This window comes from Nomia melanderi, chromosome 6, assembly GCF_051020985.1.
Source record: "Nomia melanderi isolate GNS246 chromosome 6, iyNomMela1, whole genome shotgun sequence".
Classification (NCBI taxonomy): Eukaryota; Metazoa; Arthropoda; class Insecta; order Hymenoptera; family Halictidae; genus Nomia; species Nomia melanderi.
This window is the reverse complement of record NC_135004.1, coordinates 855,059-874,508: the sequence shown is the minus strand read 5'-3', so window position 1 is coordinate 874,508 and position 19,450 is coordinate 855,059. Positions and strand designations below refer to the sequence as shown.

Here is a 19,450-nt window from a genome sequence, read left to right as displayed (position 1 = left end):
TCGCGGACGAGACTTCACGTCTCTCCCCCTTGTATCTTCTGCTCTCAGCAGGACCCGGGCATCCCCTAATTAGGCCGCGGACGTTTATCGAATTTCCAACTTCTTCGAATCCGAGGCCGCAGGTTAACATCGAAAACCGAGTTTTACTCTCTAAGAAGTTTCACTATAACCTGTCGCATATTAACCGTGAATTATTCTCGAAAACCGGAAACTCCGCTTCGCGTTCCTCCTGAATTTTAATAAACTCCCCAGAAGACTCATTAGTCAAATTCCGAAGATTCTCCTATACGGAATTTTTGGTCGCCGGCTATTTTCTTCCGAACGAAGCCTCGAAAACGACGCTCATGCATGATTCATTAGCCGGGGGATCTCGGATGTAGGCCGCCGCGGAACGAACCGTGCCCCTTCGAAATCCATTGTCATCGAAAAGTAACTGTTCCTCCGAACGTCTGGCGAGGAATAGGGCAAGTCGGGGGAGATGGTCCACTTTTTTTGAAACAGCTATTACATCATAAATATCGTTGACACCTGACAAAGAGACGTATACTTATGAAAGCAAACACGTATAAGGGAGACAATCGAATGGAGCTCTGTACAAGATAACGTGCACCACTAAAAACAATTGAAAACATTGACATTCGACAATTTTACCCACTCAAGGTGAATTCTTCAAGACCATTTTCCGAAGAACAATCTACAAACGATCTTAACCTACTTTTTAACACTAGGTATACAGAACCCATCAATTTAACGCATATAGAATTTTATAAACATTGTTTGGCAATCTTTTACGTCGATTTTTACCGATTCAAGGACACGAATATTCCAATCGCCAATTCTTCAACCCCTAATCTTCAAGATCTAAATGAACGAATATTCATTCTACTAGGAACAACGGAATAAACTGAACAAGAAACGTCCGTAAATCTAGTGTTAAACATTAAGAAATTGCGATACTAAATTACATTCTCTAAATTAATAAAAGCTCATTCACAATGATACAGAGTGCAAGAGAGTTTAATAGATTGGAGGTTAACATCCACGTGAACTTGATTAGAACGTATATATCTCAATAATTTCGAAGGGGTTAACCCTTTGCACTCGAGAAGCGACTCACAGTCGCCATTTGGTTTGATACAATAAAATTACAAAGTTTGATATTCATTATTAAAATTCATTTAACGTAATTATCCATGAAACTTTAAAATATAATAATTCTATCCCTTAATTTCTATATTATTTATATTAATATTAATTACAAAACATATCATTGATATTTCATTAGAAAATCAGGAATAGATCTAGCGAAACAATTCTCGAATGCAAAGGGTTAAACGAGATCAGGTCATCTCACTCGCAGAGCCATCTCCCCCGGAATTTCCCAACACTTTTCCGTAGGTCGCCCGTGGCCCCCGTCGCGATGACCGTCCGCGTTCACAGAATTCGACGCGATCGGTCCGCGGCGATACGTTCGCGAACGAGCGCCGAGAAATTCCTGGTAATCGCGTTTTCTGGGGGGAGGGACTCGCGCGGCGCGCCGCACCGCCTCGACGTCCGCTGTTTTTCTTCTTTCCGCCGCGCGGAATACCAGGCACCTCCTCGAACGGCCGTATCGGAGGCTCGATCACGTCTAACGCTGCCTCCGTTGGCCGTACCATCGCGCGAAGAAGACGTAAAACAACGAGCCGCGTTCGAAATCACCGCCGAATGGATCGATCAATCGAGCAACATTGTGGGGAACCATTCGCGGGGCCCTTGGGAATGTCGATGCTCTTTACTACCCCTAACGAAAAGTATTTTATGGGGCGAAGTAGGCGTTTTGTTCTCGAAATTGTCCTCGTGGGGGGAAAAACGCGTTCGTATTGTAGGAAACGTCTGCGTCGGTAATAAAGGAAATAGAATGGAGGAATAAAAAGCAACAAATATAGAATACTGACGTTAGAAAGGGTAAGCTTGAAGGATAATCAACTCTTCTTTGCGAGAACAATCAAATATTATATACATCATCAAATACTGTGTAACATACTTGGCCAGCCTTTATCCTAAGTGCCGCAAATCCTAAACTCAGAATTTCGCAATTAGATAAACGTTTTATTTATGTAATATTTAAATTTCACGGTCTTTATTTTCATTTATAACTTATTTGGAAAAATACATTTATACACGTTAAATATACTTAAAGAAAACTTCTATTTTTCACTACTAGACGCAATTGCTAAGTTGTCATATAAATAACGTATTCAATAAAATCGTACCTTCGTCAAATTATTTTAAATCTTTAAATTTTAGAAATTTATAATTATTTCAAGCACAGTATGACGGCTTCGGACGATGATTTTGAATTCTTGAAAAGCATTCCAAATAAAATACATAGAATTCCGTTTCCACCGGATTACATATTATTGTTAATTTTCACTGTTCGCATTAAAGAATTCGTTCGTGTTTATATTTTTCCGGCCCTCGCTAAAGAGAGCCTTATTGAAGACGCAGGGGATAGGATTTATAATCGAATGTCAGAAGCAATGGAAATAATCCAGGTATTCTTTTAGTATTCTTTAATAAATAGACACTATCTTTTACGATCGGCAAGTAAATAATTCTACGGGCGATCGACGTTAATAATCCTGATTAAATATTTTCTGCCAGCGCTCGGGCATCGAGAATTATGATCGCAGCCTTCACGATCCGCCTGTAACGCGAAGTGATCCGGGAAGGCTGGCCGAAGGTTTTCGCGATCGCGAGCCGGGATCGTAATCGGATAGCAACGAGCCGTACGCACGCGTACCCTGGCAGATGAATCGATTCCGCGTTTCGCTTTTATGCGACACGCGATGATGCGGCGTGTCCGTCGCGTCGCACTCCGCCGATTCGAACACAAGATTGCACTCCCAATAAACCAGGGAGGGATCGACGATAAGGGTGTTATGTCGGATCCGCCGCATAAAACTTCTCCTTCGAGGAAATTGAATTTTTCCCCGTGGCGGTGTCACGTGTTCCACCGATGACTCACCGGTGTACATGGGAAAGTAAAAGCTTAATTAATTGCGCGGCTACCTTTCTCGAGAGGCTCGATGCACTCTGCTCGCTCCACGCGTGATATACAGGAGTGTCTGACACGTCGCGGGCTAGACGTTTTCCAGCTAACCGTGTCTAACGATCATCGGTACCTTTATATTAGACGTTTCTCAGTTATTCCTAATTCAACCGCGTTTAACCCTTTGCACTAGAAAGTCTTCCACTGTAAATATTCTACAGCTTCCCATGAAACAGATTTTGGAACTGACTAACGAGAGAACTATTCTACGTATCGATGCGAAGCTTAATACCACTTATAATAACAGGTTTACCAAAATTCATAATTCTCCTGTATCAATTCAAGCCATCACAGTCACCTCTCAAGAATTTTATAATCACCGGCGATTCAATTCGGAAACATACTTCAAAGTCACATGCGTTTCTAAAAGACGCATTAAACGAGCATTATCAGATGCAAAAGTTGCTAACAATCTTGATTGCTCCCAACATTTCAATAGGCGTGCCAACCTGAAACGTTAATAACCGCGTAATTGACACGGTCCAGCGAAAGGAATCTCACCGACGCGAAACCAGAAGAAAACAGTCGCCGCTGCTGCTACGTGGACAAACTAAAATCTAGTCCCGGTCTTAGATCGAGCAGCGCAACGACCCAATGATACAACTCGGTCCCGTTTCCCCTACGAGGGGTAACGCGACTGGAATTAATGTCGAATGACTAAGCGCGGCCGGTCGGCCACCGGAACCAAGGAGCGCGAGACTTTCGTGCTATCGATAAAATACGTATTCCCGTGCAACCCTGCGCCCGGCCGTTCCCGGTGTCTCTCCTCCTCGTTATATAATCCACGGCCTTTTAGAGAGAGCTCGGGATTTTAGCGTCTCGCTCGGGGCGTTCGGAGAAGGCACGATCCGAGGCGCGCTGAACTTAGCAGGGCGTGTTCCTCTCCTCTCGCTTCGATGTTTATACGCTCGCGAGAGTTTTATGCCGCGGTTCCTCTCTTTGTTCAACGACCTCCCTCTCGCATCGCGTTATCGCGAGAGATTTCTTGTTTGTTATACATTTATTATACGCGTTTCTTGTTCACCGCGAGAAGCAAAAAGAAGGTTGCCGCGCCGAGGCTGGATAGCAGGACTCGTCGAATCCACGGGGAAGGGTTTTAATATATAGTCAATGGAATAATCTAATATTTTCTTTGTGCGGATTTATCTTTATTGGCGAGTTTTAATGGTTCGTTGAGCGTTTTCATTTGGAATTTGTTGTTCGTCTTTTGGATCGTTAGGAATTTCTATGGGAATTGTTGATAGTTTTTGAAGCTTGCTTTTTTCACTTGACGAGCGTTTCGAAATGTGATTTGGAATCTGATTGGTGTTCGTGTTTTGGACCTGTAGGAATTTCTATGGGAATAATTGATGGTTTTCGGATTTTAGTTTTTGATATGCTGATTTTTGCGGATTAGAAAATACTTCGGCTTTTAATTGAACCGAGGTCACTCGAATTTTCTGTAGTTACAATAAACCATCGCGCCGAATCTGTTTTCTACGGTCCGCCGGTTCGATTTGTGGGCTCCCTTTCAGGAAGTTATTGAAACTTTTGTGTAAACGGCGGAGCGGTCTAGTGAATAGACCCAACGAGGAACTTCGTAGCCCAATTGTTGGAATTTTTTTGTTTTTCCGAATCCACTTTAGATTTTGTTGCAATGGATCTCGTCGGGCCGCAACTGTTCGTTGGAAAGGCTCTTCAAACTTTTAAGTGTGGATCCCTCAGCTGTTCTCTCTGTCTCTCCGCGACGGAGGGATTCCGCGAATAAAATTGATGAGGAAGAACTTCGTAGCACAGTTTTGAGAACCTTCGAGTGATCATTGTCTCGAATTATCGGAGAACTGAGCCGATCGTTTCTCATTCATTTCGTTGATCGGTCTGTAGACAATCCGCATTATCATGTCGATTCCAAAGTTTAACAACTTTCCAGTTTTCTCAGACATATTTGCTTAATATACTTCCATTATGTCCGTCGTAAACAATGAACAACAGAAATTTCATTATCGAAACCAAAAAGACAACTAATACACGTCGAATCTGAAGCTTCCACAAACTAAAACCTTTACTACCTTCTGGACGAATGTCGTCATTCGGAGAAGAAATTTTCTTAATTGGAATACTAAGTCGCAAACAAGTGATTTAATTGCTCGAACAGCAAGAGATCGGTACATAGCTCCCTCTTCTTCATTTAAACAATCTATACATAATTTAGCTTCATCCGCTAAAGGTTTCGTATATTTTAAAGAACCTGCGTCCGCAAAGGGTTAAATATTGAAAAATTCCTCCCAAAGAAATCAAATTTTCACGAAGCTCCGCGATCTAAGAAATAAACAAGGAGAGCAGAACAGTCCCTAACGATTCGTGCACACCACTAAACACGGCTTTCGTAACGAAACAGGGGAAAGATAGCGCGGCGGTTCGCTGTAAAAAAAACTAGCTGCAATAAAATGTCCCATGGTTATCCGCAAAGAAACCCGATAGTATGGAACATACGGGTTCCAGCGGGTCTATTCGTAATGATTTTTCGTGGCCTTCGATAAATCGAGTGCGTCATTCTGATATTCAAATGAGCCAGGGACACCAACCGCGAAGATAGGCACGGAGAGACAGCGATGGGGAAGAGAGAGACAACGACATGGGAAAAGAGGGACCGAGAGAGAGTGAGAAAGAGAGAGACGGCGATCGGAGAGGGGGAAGAGGAGAGAGGAGCGGCGAAGAGGAAGAGAGAGGGAAGAGGAATAGAGAATGACTGCACTCAGGTCCTTTCGTTACGGAGCGGAGCCGCGGTCAATGGCTGCGGTATCCGCAGGTTCAAGGAAAGCGGGCTGGTTCGATTCGACACCGTGTCGTTCTGGGGGAACTGAACAGGTGACGCGCTCGTGAAAATGCAGGTTAATAGAATACTGTCTAGATAGAAAAGTCTCGGTATTACCGGCACGCGTCCTCCTATGGTGGAACGTTCCACAACGTTCGAAAACGTTTCCCCTGTCCCGTCATCAGTCGACGTTTCTAGCGAGATTTTAATCACGAGGAAGCGTAGAAATCGTGTTCCAGTAACTGAACGGGTCAAACTAGTTTTAAAGTCGTTTCTGTTTGGAAATGTGTATTTTTGGTTTTAATGTTATCTCCGTCGCACCGTGGGGTTCGTGCTTTCGATGATGATATATGTTATGTTTGTACTGTCGTTATAGGACATAATTGATGAGTGGATAGTTACATTTTTTGAATTTCGATTCTTGGAATATTCGACTGTTTCGGGTTTCAAAAATTTTCAATAACTCGAATGTCTCGGAATAACTTTGAAAAGTTCGAATATTACGAAGTCAGACAATTTTCGGAAATTCTCGATCTTTGGAATCCAGACGATTTTTGAACATTCGAATGTTCGGAATTCGAGTAGTTTTCAAACATTCTAGGTACTTCGTATAATTCGAACGATTTTCAACGGTTTCGAATTGTAACGATTTCGGGAAATGTTCAAGATTCCACTTGACACTGTGACTCATTGTTAACCGCTGTTTGTACAATCTTCTCCCGCGCGACGAGATGATAATTTACGATCGAATCCGGCACGCATGAAAGGCAGCGAGTACAGGCGATCAACTTTCATTTACTCGAGCTGCGCAAGGTGCTCCAAATTTTCGGTCGACGGTGCAGATGGGAACGCCTCCCGTTTGATGAGATTCCGAGCGGTCAAGGATGCTCGGCCGGTCGTCGAAATGGGGACGATAACCGCGGGACATGGAATCGTACTCTAGAAGCGAATTGTTTCGTAGCCATGGCCGCCTATTGCCGCAACAAATCTCATTGTTGCCGGCTCTTTCGTAACCGTGTAAACGTGTTCGGGACGCACTTTGCACCCGAGCAGCCTTATCGATCACACGAAACGTGTCGGTAGTTTCTCGTTCTAACGAAATTTCGAAAACACGATCGATTTACCAGCAGCCGAGACGCGAACACCGATCTTCCAACGGAATAACAATTCCCTGATACTACAGCTACCACGCTACAAGCAACCGACACGCTTCCTTCAGCAATATTCTAATTTCGACTTATATGAACAAACATGTAGTCTTCTAGAAGTAATAGAATAAAGCGTAGAATAAATGTCCGTAAATCTAGTGTTAATGATTCCAGTAAAACTTGTTTATTACGCGTACGATGGAATATTCAAGCATTTCATTAGCTACCGAAGCATCCAACGCAAACATCGAGCTTTCAATAAGGAACTGTAATTTCATTTATCATCGGCAGTCGTAGGCGAGTGACATAATCCCTCGTACACAATAAAAATTTAATTTTCACGGGGATACAACCGAACAAGATGCAATACAGATAAAACAGCATTAAAACAGCAGAACGTTATACAAACGCGTGTGTCCAAAAGGAAGCAAACAAAAGCAGGCTTCCTCCGCGAATGATCTCGACGGAATAAAACAGAATTAGGCGTCGCCGGGTATCGCGCGTCTCGTTAATTCCTCGAATTTCTTATCCCGCCGTAAAACAACATAAATCTCCGTGTGCCCGATAATCCTCGCGATAAATCTCGGCATTCCGGTATCCGTTTTCGCCGAACGAAATCCTCCGATTTTATGGGATTTTTACGGCCGCTGGTGCGGCGACGTGTTAATCGAGCACACCCATACCGGACTTACAGCCAGAGCGAAGTGTATTTTGCAATCTGCTTCGTTTAATCATCCCGATCCCGGGATCACGCGGCCCGTCGACTCCGAAGACTGCGGTTGCAGCGAATGCGAATTCGGGCGAGCTCTGATTCTGACACAATACGTCGGAGCAAACGAATACAGGGATCCCTGAGAGTGTGTGCACAGCGATCTTCAGATGCTAACCAGTTAACTGTGTCTAACGAGTAGAACTCTCAGCTTGGAACCCAAAGTAACACTAATTCCTTGAACAATCAACTATTTACTTTCTCATTTTAATATACGTTAGTTGAATATAAGCTTCTGTCCCGATTTCGAGGAGTACACTCGTCAGTTTATTCCATCAGCCACGAAATTTTTCAAACTAAATTCCACAGTTAATGCTACAAAATTCAAGAATTCGCGTCCACTATACCCACATCCTGAATACACATTACTAACAAGAAGTCTCTCATGAGAGCAAATAAACAGTCATAGTCTACATCCATATATTTTGTTCATACTATCGATTAATACCCATACGATTCCACCCACGACCAATTCAACATCGCAAACGCATACGAAAACAATCGCCGATTGCCAATGAAACCCGCATTCCTCCCAGGCGCCAACTCGCCTGCAACGCGGCGTACGTGGGAGCTGGCTGGATCGTTGCTCGGTAGCAATTTTGAAAGCCGTGAAAAATCGATTCGAGGCGGGCAGGAAGCTGGCCCCGGCCGGCGGGTTTCTTCGGCGCGCTCGCCGGGGCGTTCCGTGAACAAACATTCGACAAAAACCGAGCCGTGCGTGTAGAGGCCGTGTAGCCGATCGGGCGTGCGAGCCTCCCGATATCCCCGGTCGGAGAGCCGCCGCGACATCGACGTCCACCCGGAGCACGGATAGGTGTACCCGAGAACCCCGAGGTGGTCCCGCCTGCATAGCAACAAACCGGCCGATCGATTGGACCCGCGAGCATTTTCGTGGTGGGCCGATGTTCACCTCGTGGTTCGCGGTGTGCGACGCTCCTGCACGAGGAAACCCCGTGCACGAGGTTCGGGCACGGGGAAAATGGTCGAAGGGCGGTTCAGTCGGGCAGCCAGCGAACGGCTCGGTGCGCGCTCTCTCTCTCTCTCTCTCTCTCTCTCTCTCTCTCTCGCTCTCTCTCTCTCTCTCTCTCTCTCTCTCTCTCTCTCTCTCTCTCTCTCTCTCGCTCTCTCTCTCTCTCTCTCTCTCTTTCTTTCTCTCTCTCCCTCTTTCTCTCTCCGGGGGATGGAACCGGGCGGCGAAAAGGAGGAGGAGGGGGAGTGGGAGTTCAGGGGAAGAAGAAGAGTATCGATCTAAAAAAGCTTGTGTTCCCATACCGGTGCATGAAGGCGGCAGTCGACATGTTACTATCCATGGGGCGGTTCCATAAATCGCAGCCCTCCTGCGGCGACACGGGTTTTTAACACTCGCCCGTTTTCCCGCCGTGATCCTCGGCTAGTACCGGGCGCAACCCTTTATTTCCCACGCGGCGGAACGGCGATCCAGCGACCCGCTGGTCGGAATCGTCCTTTGGGACCCACCGATCCCGAGACGAACGAGAGGAACCCAGTGCGAGAGATACTTCGTTGCACCTATCGCTCGCTTTGTACCGTACCCGCGATGGGAATATCCGCGGAACCCGTCCGTGGACGCCGACAACCGTTCGCCGACACCTGCGCGACTTGGCAGGTTGAAACCGACGGCTGGACTGAAGTCAGAATGCGCATTCGTCGGTTTCCATGGTAGTGGCCCGATGATGATGGTGGTGGAGCCCGACAAGGTAGTGGTGGAGGATACTGTGGTGGTGGTGACGGTGCGGAACACTCGACGTTCCCCGTCGTGGTGGTGGCGTGGCGGTGGTGCTGGTGATAGAGGCGAAGCTGGTGGTGGTAGTGGTGCATTGGAGGAGCTCCGGTAGCTGGCACGGTGGGGATTGACAGAACAGACCGTCTGCCCGGCTTTGGCGCGTTCACAACCAGGTGCTGCTGCCGGGGAACCTAAGGTTCCATTCACATGCACCGGTCGATGAGCTACTCGAGATCGATGATGACTACGGTTTTTGTACACCTAGAACTGTTTCCCGAAAATCTTCGAGGTGTTTCGGTGGGGTTCGCGGCGAGGTTAGCGCCGTTCGTATTGGTCCGGATGTTAGGGCGTGGCATGTTTTCGGTGGCGGTAGTGGGGAGGGGTTCTTGGTTGTTTACCACTTTGCGGGTCATTATTCCCGAGTCGCGGAGAAGCTCCTTCTGCCATCGAATATGGTTGATTCTCGAACTTTATTAATTTAGTTTCAATGTTCGCATAGTTTCGCAATGTTAGAAAGTTGAAGTGGTCGAAGAGAGAATGTGTTTTTCAAACGAGAAGCTAGTTTCACTTAATACATTCGGCCTTTGAGATCCGAAAGCTTTGATGAATGAATTAAAACCCTTTCGCGTAGATTGAATCCGATTACACGTTCACTTAGCCTTTTAAAGTATCCCGTAATTTAAGCTCGCATTATCGCTGTAACTCATCAAACAAAAATACATTGAAAAGTCTGCTTGATAGAAGAAGCGGGTAGAATAAAAAGGAATAAAGTACGGGAAATAACATGAACGATGCTTAAGCTCTCGTCAAAAGCGAGTAACAAGATATTTTCTCTCGTCCTTCATCTCGATTGATTAATTCCGATTCTATTAGCCGTATTATGATGATTTACAGCCGCATATTTCATCGGGACGACAGTTTTTCTTTCCGCTTTCACATTTTTCCCAACGTCCACTGCGTTTCGGCGAGCGCGTTCGCCAGCACTGAACTTTAATAACTTTCTTGTAGGCGTCGGACGCGGTTACAGCATCGCGATACAGCGAAACCACGCGAATACGTTTTCCTCCCGGCGTGCCTGCCGTCTATCGTGTAATCGGTTATAAAACGATCCGCCCTTTTCCCCTGGCTTTTCACCTGTGCGATAACTTCGCCGAGCGTGTACCAACACTTCGCGCCGATACGCTCGTCGAATCGGTAAACAGATCTCGACCCTGCTGTTAACCGTCCAAAATTTTTCACCGATGCGTTCGCTCGGCAGATAAATCGCGGCTAGATCGATCCTTCCTTCCACGGCACAAACCCTAATTGAAAAGGAGATCCTGAACTTTCTCATGGTCCATTCGACTTCGACCCTCAATGATTAACGTAGTGCTTCAGAGATTCTATAAATAACGATGGTAATAGTGATAACAATAATTAGTAGTTTATGAGCGCAACTATTAATTTCCATCTTCCAATGCACAGAAATACGAATCAGATAGAAGCTAGTTCACCTCGTCAAGTGTTCGAATAAAATAAAATCGAATAAAACAAAAATCGTTAAGTCGGCTCGAATTGAGGATTACAATGGTGTTACAGAAATTCCATAAATAATGATAGTAATTTTGAAAACAATAATTAATAGTTTACAAGTACAAATATTCATTTTCATTGTCCACCAAACAGAAATTGGAATCAGATAGAAGCAAGTTCCGTCAAATGCCGCATCGAATAAAACAAAGACCGCGAAGTCAACAGCAATTTCCTCTAAAACCGATGCCCCAGATGATCCCCTAGCAACAGCGTCCGAGGAACTCCGGAAACCCGGTTTCTCAATACTTCTCAACTTCTTCATTCACCCCCGTTGTCTCCCTCGCTTGCCAGCTTCCTCACCGAAAAATGCAAGCCGGATCTCGAACCGAATCACCCCCCACGTCCTCTTCTTCGTCATTCTCCCGTATAAATCATTCCAACATCGCGGACTTCTTTTTTGTATGAATCGGCGCGACGAGGAGCGCGCTGTCGAATGAAAAGGCACCGCTCTTACTCTAGAAAAGCTTGCTCCGCCCAGGTCCCCTCTAATCCCAGATTTTTCCGTGCGATGACATGTGTCCCCTGGTTTAATTCATCAAGCGAATCGCCCTCGGTCGCGACCCCTCCGCTTCGCGCGAGCTTGAAAGGAGAAAAGAAGGAAATCGAAAGAGGGTAAGACGGCGAGGGAGAAGGGAGAAAGGAAACGATGGAGGAAATAAGAGGGCAAGGGAGGTCACGGGGAAAAAGTAAGGAAAAGGAGAAACGGGGATAGAGAGGAAAAAGAAAACGATAGAGAAAATAAGAGAGGTCACGGAGACGGCTTCCTCCGAGCCAGCCAGCCTCCTCGTTATTACTTCCTTTTCCATTTAATCCCGTCATCTCCGTTGTTCCTCCGTCTTTGCACTCCCCGGGCCGGTCTCGAGCTCGCGAGCACCTCGAAACGCGCCCTGCTCCGCTCTGCTCCACTTTCCGCCCTAAGAGACTTCTTCCTTCGAACGGGAACGCACCACCGGACGGACGGTCGGTCGAGCTTCTTTCGCGCGCGGACCATCGTTACGCTCCCGCGAGTGATTCGGTTCTTTCGTTTCCTCGTTGCGCCGGGTAACGGCCAACGCAAATATTTGTCGAGACTGCTGTCGCGCAAAAACGTCCCGCCCGAGGGCCGCTCGATTAATTGGTACGGCGAGCCTACGCTGCCCGCGGTGAACCGGCTGACGCCATTTTATGCTCGGTGCTACGTACCTCCGTCGCGCGGACAGTCATTGATCTGTCACAAATGAATTCGTCACACTTATCAGCGGGTTTAACCAATCTTTCGTGTTTTGATACTCGAATGAACACGAATAAACGAGTAACTGTAGAGTAAAGGATGACAAACGGTTGAAATGTTCGATTCAAAGAAGAGTGGATCTTCCGAAACAATCTCAGTAGCAGACAGTTGATCTCAGAAACCTACTGCTCCATTTACTGTTTTCGTTTCGCTAAATTTCCCTCTGTCATAGTAGCCACCACACAGACTCCCACTTAGAAAATCCAAGCATTAGTTCGCCAAACTCGATCACGAAGCTACACGTCCCGCGAAGTCAAGAGTAAACGATTCAAAGATACGGGGGCAGATCACGGAGGAGATGGAATCGGGACGAGAATCAAAGATGGTCGGCAACCTCGTTATTAATTGCGAGGAAGAACAGAGGGAAAAAAGAAGAATCGCTTCTGTTTAACCCACCTGATCCGCCCATTCTCGCATTATTCCGCTGGAAAATGTCGGTTCGATGCGTATTGCAAAGCGGCGCGGCGCGGCGCGGCGTCGCACACCGTAGCGTCCCGTCGCCAACAATGGCTACGTGACGCAAACGCGACGCGATATTAGCGTTGCATAATAGTTCGGTCTCGGGGCAATTGCATTGGCCTACTCGCTGCCGAGTTCGAGTACAATTTAATTTGCGACTGTGCGCCGCGTCCCGCCAGTCGCGGGCCAAAGTGCTCCGTGTTCCCTCGGTTTCACCTGGACGGCTCCCTCCCTCGCCTCCCACGACCCCTCCCGCCCGCCCGGTTCCGGTCTATTCGAGTTTAATGCTCGAGACGAAATCAATACGTAGATATCTTCTCGGCTCGGTATTTCTCTGCGCCCGCCTGTGTGTCTCTGCTCCGCGTTTCCGCTTCTGCCGCCCTCCCTCGTGCTTTCCGCTCCGTCTTCGACGAACCATCGTCAGCGATGCGGAAAGTATGCCAATAAAAAGGAAAAATACGTCCGGGCGGAAACGCCGAAAGGTCCAGCGCTGTACGAAATCCAATTTCCATGGCACTCAGACATGCAAATCTGTTCCACTAATTAGAAATTCTCGTTTGCGTCGTTCCGGCTTTGGACGCGGTACGTGGGGAACGTTTCACGTTGGCTGCTTGACGAATCGTTTACCTCTCAAAGGATTTTTATAGGCTGATCAGGGAATGCGGTCTTCTGGGCTGATAGAGTAATTTTGGATTTTGTTGGTGGGTCCGCGAGACTGATTGTATTTCTGATGGAGCAGTCGCTTCGGGACGTCATATCGGGATAGCGGTCGGGACTCTTGCAGATCTGCTGCCACTTGTTACAATGGTTTGAGAAGAGGCTGCATTTGAATCACTGTGGCTCCAGATTTTCCATCAGCGTGCGCTGCTGAGTCTCGCGAAGTGATCAATTTCGATCTCTGGAAGTTTCTCAAATTCAATGTTTTCACTGTATTCGGTTCTGTGCGTTTTAAATATTGCAATGGTAATCTTGGGAAAAGTTAATCTTGAAGCTAAATATATTCTTTCATTTTTTTTTTAGGTTACGTAACCGATTGGACCAATAAAATAATCAATTTACAGATAATAGGATCTATGTTATTAATCTTTAATTTTCGTTCTCTTTCATTAACCGTTGAATATTCTTTGCAGCTGCATATCTCGAAACAATGTATCCTGATTACCATTCACAATGGCTGTATCAAAATTGCATATGCACCATTCAATAAGAAGTATTTACTAATTGATGTTTCGTGTTTCATGAACGTGTTTCGCAAATCTTGTTTCTACGTCGTGGTTCGAGCACTACAATGCTCCCGCTCGCACATCAGTGGGCATAACGACCTTTCCAGCTGAAAAAGGGGTTCCCGTACTTAACCGTCCTCATTATCCTCCCGATTCAACTGCAACCGCGATCCGACTTTTTGCAAAAATCAAACAGGAACTGAGAGGCCAGCAGTTTTAAATTCCATCGAATGTCCAATCCTCATTATCAGAGATGTATTTTAAGCCCTTTAACCTTTAAATGACGAGATAAATTCCTATGTACCTCAATTTCATCGAACAGTGACATTTTTTCCATTTCCCTTATCCTAGAAAATTAATAAAAAACAATAATATCATTTTAACGTAACCACACGCAGGGACAAGGTTTTATTCTATGAAAAATTCACGAAGAATGCGTCATCATATGCATCGGCATATTTTACGTCTATTAATCTCACTATTTTATAGCCGTCCGGTGAACGTCGATGAAACGATACGGCCGCTTCACCAACGACAAACCGTTGAATTATTACTAGCTTCTGGGTGTAGATCACTGCGATGCAGTCTTCATCAAGCGTCTGAGAAATATATTATTACCTTCCCCGAGGACATGTTGGTTACGAAACGTCGAAACAATTTCTCAAAAGGCTACAGCCCATATCCCGTCTACACCCCGAAGCAACGTATCAGCCGCCTCGCTCCCAGAACCATAGTCCTTCGGATCTACAAAAATCAGACCGAAGCCAACGATCCTTGCCAAGCTGAGAAAACGGATGACGACACCGAGGGAACTTGATTTAAAGCGTTCGATATTATTCATATTAATTATTAAATAACATGTTGTCGATACCTCGTACATTTATCAAGCAACCCAACTTCACTGGATCATTATGGCGATCCTTACGAACTTTACTATTTTCTTTCTCGAGGAAGGGGATTGATTTATAAACAACTCCCGCTCGCAGACACTGAAATAGCTATCGAATAATTGAATATTAATAATCACGTCTAGATCATTACCAAGATAGATTGCAAGACAAACGATTCAACTTACCAGTCTCTTATCAGTCTACTGTTCATTCCCATCAAAAAACAACAAACCGAATCCTAACCCAAAGGGAAACCATAACACAATACGCATCTCCACAGCGCATCCATTTCATTGCTACGACAAAAACCATTGATTCAGCTTCCAAGAATCGCTCAGCTGCTTCCGAAAGGTAGCACAGTTTCCTCTCGAGTTACTCCGCAAACTTTTTACGCGCGTCGCGTTAGATCGCGCGTTCGGGACCGCCTGTTTGTGGAACCGCGGCGAATGTGTGCGCCGCGTTTCCACGGGCAGCGCCCGGTTGAAAAAGGTAATATTGCGTCGGATAAGAGTGCCGGGTACACAGCCAGCGACAGAAAAGAGAGACACTTTCGCGGGCGGGGCGCGTTCGCGGGTGAATAGCGAAGACGTGGTTCAGTTTTTCCCGAAGTAGGATCGCGTGTGCCAAGATACGCGGGGGAAGGGTGAAAAGAATGGAGGGAAGCGGACCGTGCGCGCTATAGGCGGTGGAGATCGGGACGAGTGGCATTATCCCCGATGGTGTGTTGCGATTCATTCGTCATTGTCCGAGGGGCCCTTTGTGGCGACGCGCGGGAATGGCTCACGGCCCGCGCGTACGCCGGGCTTATTCGACGGGGAGAATAGTCACGGCCGAGCATCCTGTGCGCGCACGCATACGCACGCGTGCACGGACGGGATTATCATGGTGTCTCCGAGCTGCGTGAAAAATCGTCGGGGATTAAGCGTCCGTGTACCTTGACATTGAGACTTGAGGTATTATGTGGGAATAATGTCGGAGGAAAATGCTTGAGGAAGTTTAGGGAACCGATGGACACTAAGGGGTGCAATTTTATTATTTTGTCTCGCAAGTGTTTTGATGGTAGCCGTTTCAAATAAAAAGGTTGTTGAGATACTGGGATTAAATAGGTTGTTTGAATGACTGAATTACCATTTACTATTTGGACTAATTGTACTCGCTGTTATGGACTAGTGTATGAGTTTTCGTTTCGCGAAAGAAAATATTGGTCTTTGTATGAACGATAGTAGAGGTATCGCTCGACGTTACTGGTACAGATTCCACCCCACAGGGGCAGGAACAGTAATTAAGAGGCAGTGAGGATACTCTCACGCGAGCAGTTAAAAACTAAAGCTCTTCAAACGAGAAATTCTATTCAGTGGTACTCCCTTTGAAGGATTCGTTTAGGAGGCTCTTTACAAAGGTTTCACCCTCCCTTCGCGCCTTACTCGTCGACAGGGGTAAAGGGTAACCCTAAGAACCACTCGGTACACCTAGGACGTCCACGTGAAAATCTGTATGCGTTTCGTGGATACGTGTCTTCGAGTTTCGATATCTGAGACCGAGTTCTCCACAAGTGTCTCCGCGTATTGGACAAATACGATCGGTGTCCCCGTGTCGTGGAACGTCGTGTTTCGGAACGCGAGGGGACACGTTCGATTTTAAATGCGATTTAAAATTCAAACAGCGACAGTCTGTTTGCCCAGTTTGGCTAGTGTCCAACTGTTACGGGCGGCCGGGAGGATTGATGGTTCGGAAGCAAATGAGGGAAACTCGGATAACGCACGGCCGCGGTGGGATCGTGCGGCACGCACGACTCGTCGAATCGCCTTTCGAATGGCAGCCAGTCACGCCTCGACGCAAAGACGCACGTCGGGGTGACGCACGCTGGGGTGAATAAACCGAAAGGGAAGGAAGGCCGCTAGAGACACGCGGAACCGGTGACACACACCGCGGAACCCAGCGAACGCGAATACGAGCGGCCTGGATGGAAAATTGTCAATCGGATAATTATCGGACGCGTTAAAGTATTCGCAGTAGGCTGAATATTAACCCTTTGCACTGGAAGATTTTCACTGGAAATATTCAACGTTTTCTGATCTGATACGGGCATGATTTTGAAACTAACGGTTTTTTACAAGTGTTTTATTCGGATATTTCACGTAGTGATGTATTGTATGAAATTTGATAGTAAACGTTGAACTTTGTAATTTTTCTATATCGAATCAAGTGAGTACTTGGAATTGTTTCAGTTAATTGGAGGGAAGTAGTGGAATAAGAATGGTAACTTTGTATGTTCTATTTGATATTATGTTTGGATAAATGATGTAATTCAATGATATCTTGAAGGGAGAAGGACATTTTGTGCTAGATGGTAGGGAAATGTTTGGGTGTGTTGTACAGGACTTCTGGAGCGCAGGAAATTTCGACGGTGACTGTACGGCTTGCCCTCGAGGGGTGGAAAATTTGGCAGGAACCACCTTACACATGTGGTCTCCTGAATCTTTTAGAGCATGTCGGTATGACGTGGATCGAACGCATTGTTCATAGAATGATGAATATACTCTGGAAAGGGTAAACTTTCATTGAAATGAAAAATTTTAATTACAGTCTGGAGGCTTTTAATCGTTTGAAAAATAGCCAGATTAATTTTACATTTGCTTGTATTGAAAATTGACGGTTCCATAATTAAAATGTTTCCCTGAATAAATAATTCTCGTCGATAAGTAATACGTGAATGTTCAATAAATAAACGCGAAATAAATAGACGAAATTCAATAAATAATATAAGACCGAATGACATATTACTAACTCATGTATTATACAGTAGAATGAGACAGTCTTTATCAGACAAGATGGTTTCTCTTCTTCAACATATAAAATTTGAATAAGCCTCAAACTTTCTCTTTAAATTATTACCATTTCAAAGTGACTTTCGTTCGTTGTTAAGGAAGGCACAATTAAAGTTGTCGCTGTTATTGTAAAACTAATAAATACATGATTAACTCGCGATTTTCATGAAATCCCGATTCGAACGTTCGTTATCGATGAACAGTTTCGCGCAGGACTGTACCGTCGCTCGATAATTAAACGGAAAATAAAAACGAAGCTGATAGAGTGCGACGAAGGTTTATTTTGGCGAGGCGCCTGAATTACTGGAACCCGTCGCGCTTTAATGCAAGGAGGCGCGCAGCCTGACGACAAAGGGGTGAATAAGCCGTGGGCAAACATATAGCTGGGGTCGTTGTTTGACTCACGAAGTTTGAAACGATAAACTGTAGTTAGGACATCAGACAATCGTTCAACGTATGTATATTCCGTGATGTGTTTCGCGAATATTATTTCGTGCAGCGATACAATGGCAAAGTTATCGCTAAATACTTCATTCAAAATACATGGAATATTAAATAGCACAGTATAACAACTTCATCCTCATTTAACACAATGAAATAAATTTACAATATAATCGCCGTATAAACGACAAAATACAAAATATTTCATATTAATTTATCAAACCATAAGTTCCAAAGCACGAATGTTTATTTTTAAATTACTATCAACATTGTGGCTGGTATCTAAATATTTCGAAAGTTTATGTGAAACATTTTACAACGTCGAATTTATTACTTTCAGGAGCAGATCACTAAATTACACTTTTCTGTTCATTGATGTTTTCTGATTCCTTGCTCCGGAATTTGATCGAAGAAAGGGACCACCGGATAGCATCAGCAAATATTTCTTGCTTCCGCTGTACTATCAATGACCGTCTGGAATATCGACGCGCACCGTTGTCTCTATACGGCCCGGATTGGTCCATCCTGTCTTTGTATCGGAAGCTCGAACACTGCGCTGACTGTTCCCGAAACAAAAGCTATATACGCCCTCTCATTACCGAAGATTGTGGCCACATTTCTCGACTTTTGTTGCTGTTTTTTCTCCTCCTCGTTTCTGTTTTGTCCGTTTCAAACGGAATACGAGACAACGCCGAAGAAAGAACAAATAATAAGAATGCCACCGCGAGCCGTTGTCGAACAGTTAGAACGGCGACATTAATGACCACCATTTTGTAGAAGCATTTAGGCAACCAACAAAAACTTCGAATCACACTGTCAATTAATAATAACGCAAAGGGAAATGTATTTCTTAACTTTTTGAATTCAGGTAGCATCGAGTAATTATATTAATCTGTAAAAAGAGGAGATCCAAAACGTTAGCTACTATTTCTAAAAGTAACAACTTCGAACTAAACAAGAATGAATTGTATGTAATTTTAAAGTTGTATTTATTGGATTTCTAAAAATCCAAGAATCCACAACATAGTTTTCTACGTAATAATTTTCTTGTCAACGCCTGTTGCCCTGTCTATTTCATCGTATCTGCATATTCGCGTGTGACAGCCATGAATGAGCAACAGAAACGGGTAACAATAAATCGTTAAAGCGAAGCTTTCCGGGCAGACAGACTATCGTGGACGCAGGAGGGTCGCTCGAGCAGGATTTTCCATGGGGAATAGT

At 45.2% G+C, this 19,450-nt stretch overlaps 1 protein-coding gene across 1 annotated transcript in view; it reads right to left on the bottom strand.

Moving 5' to 3' along the window:
• Nucleotides 1–9,539, bottom strand: part of LOC116432354 (uncharacterized) — a 67,850-nt gene extending 58,311 nt beyond the window's left edge. The window contains exon 1 of the mRNA XM_031989081.2: nt 9,078–9,539. Coding sequence (XP_031844941.1) covers nt 9,078–9,115 — 38 coding nt within the window. The 5' untranslated portion in view covers nt 9,116–9,539. The remainder of the gene's footprint in view (nt 1–9,077) is intronic.
• Between the last annotated feature and the right edge of the window lie 9,911 nt (nt 9,540–19,450).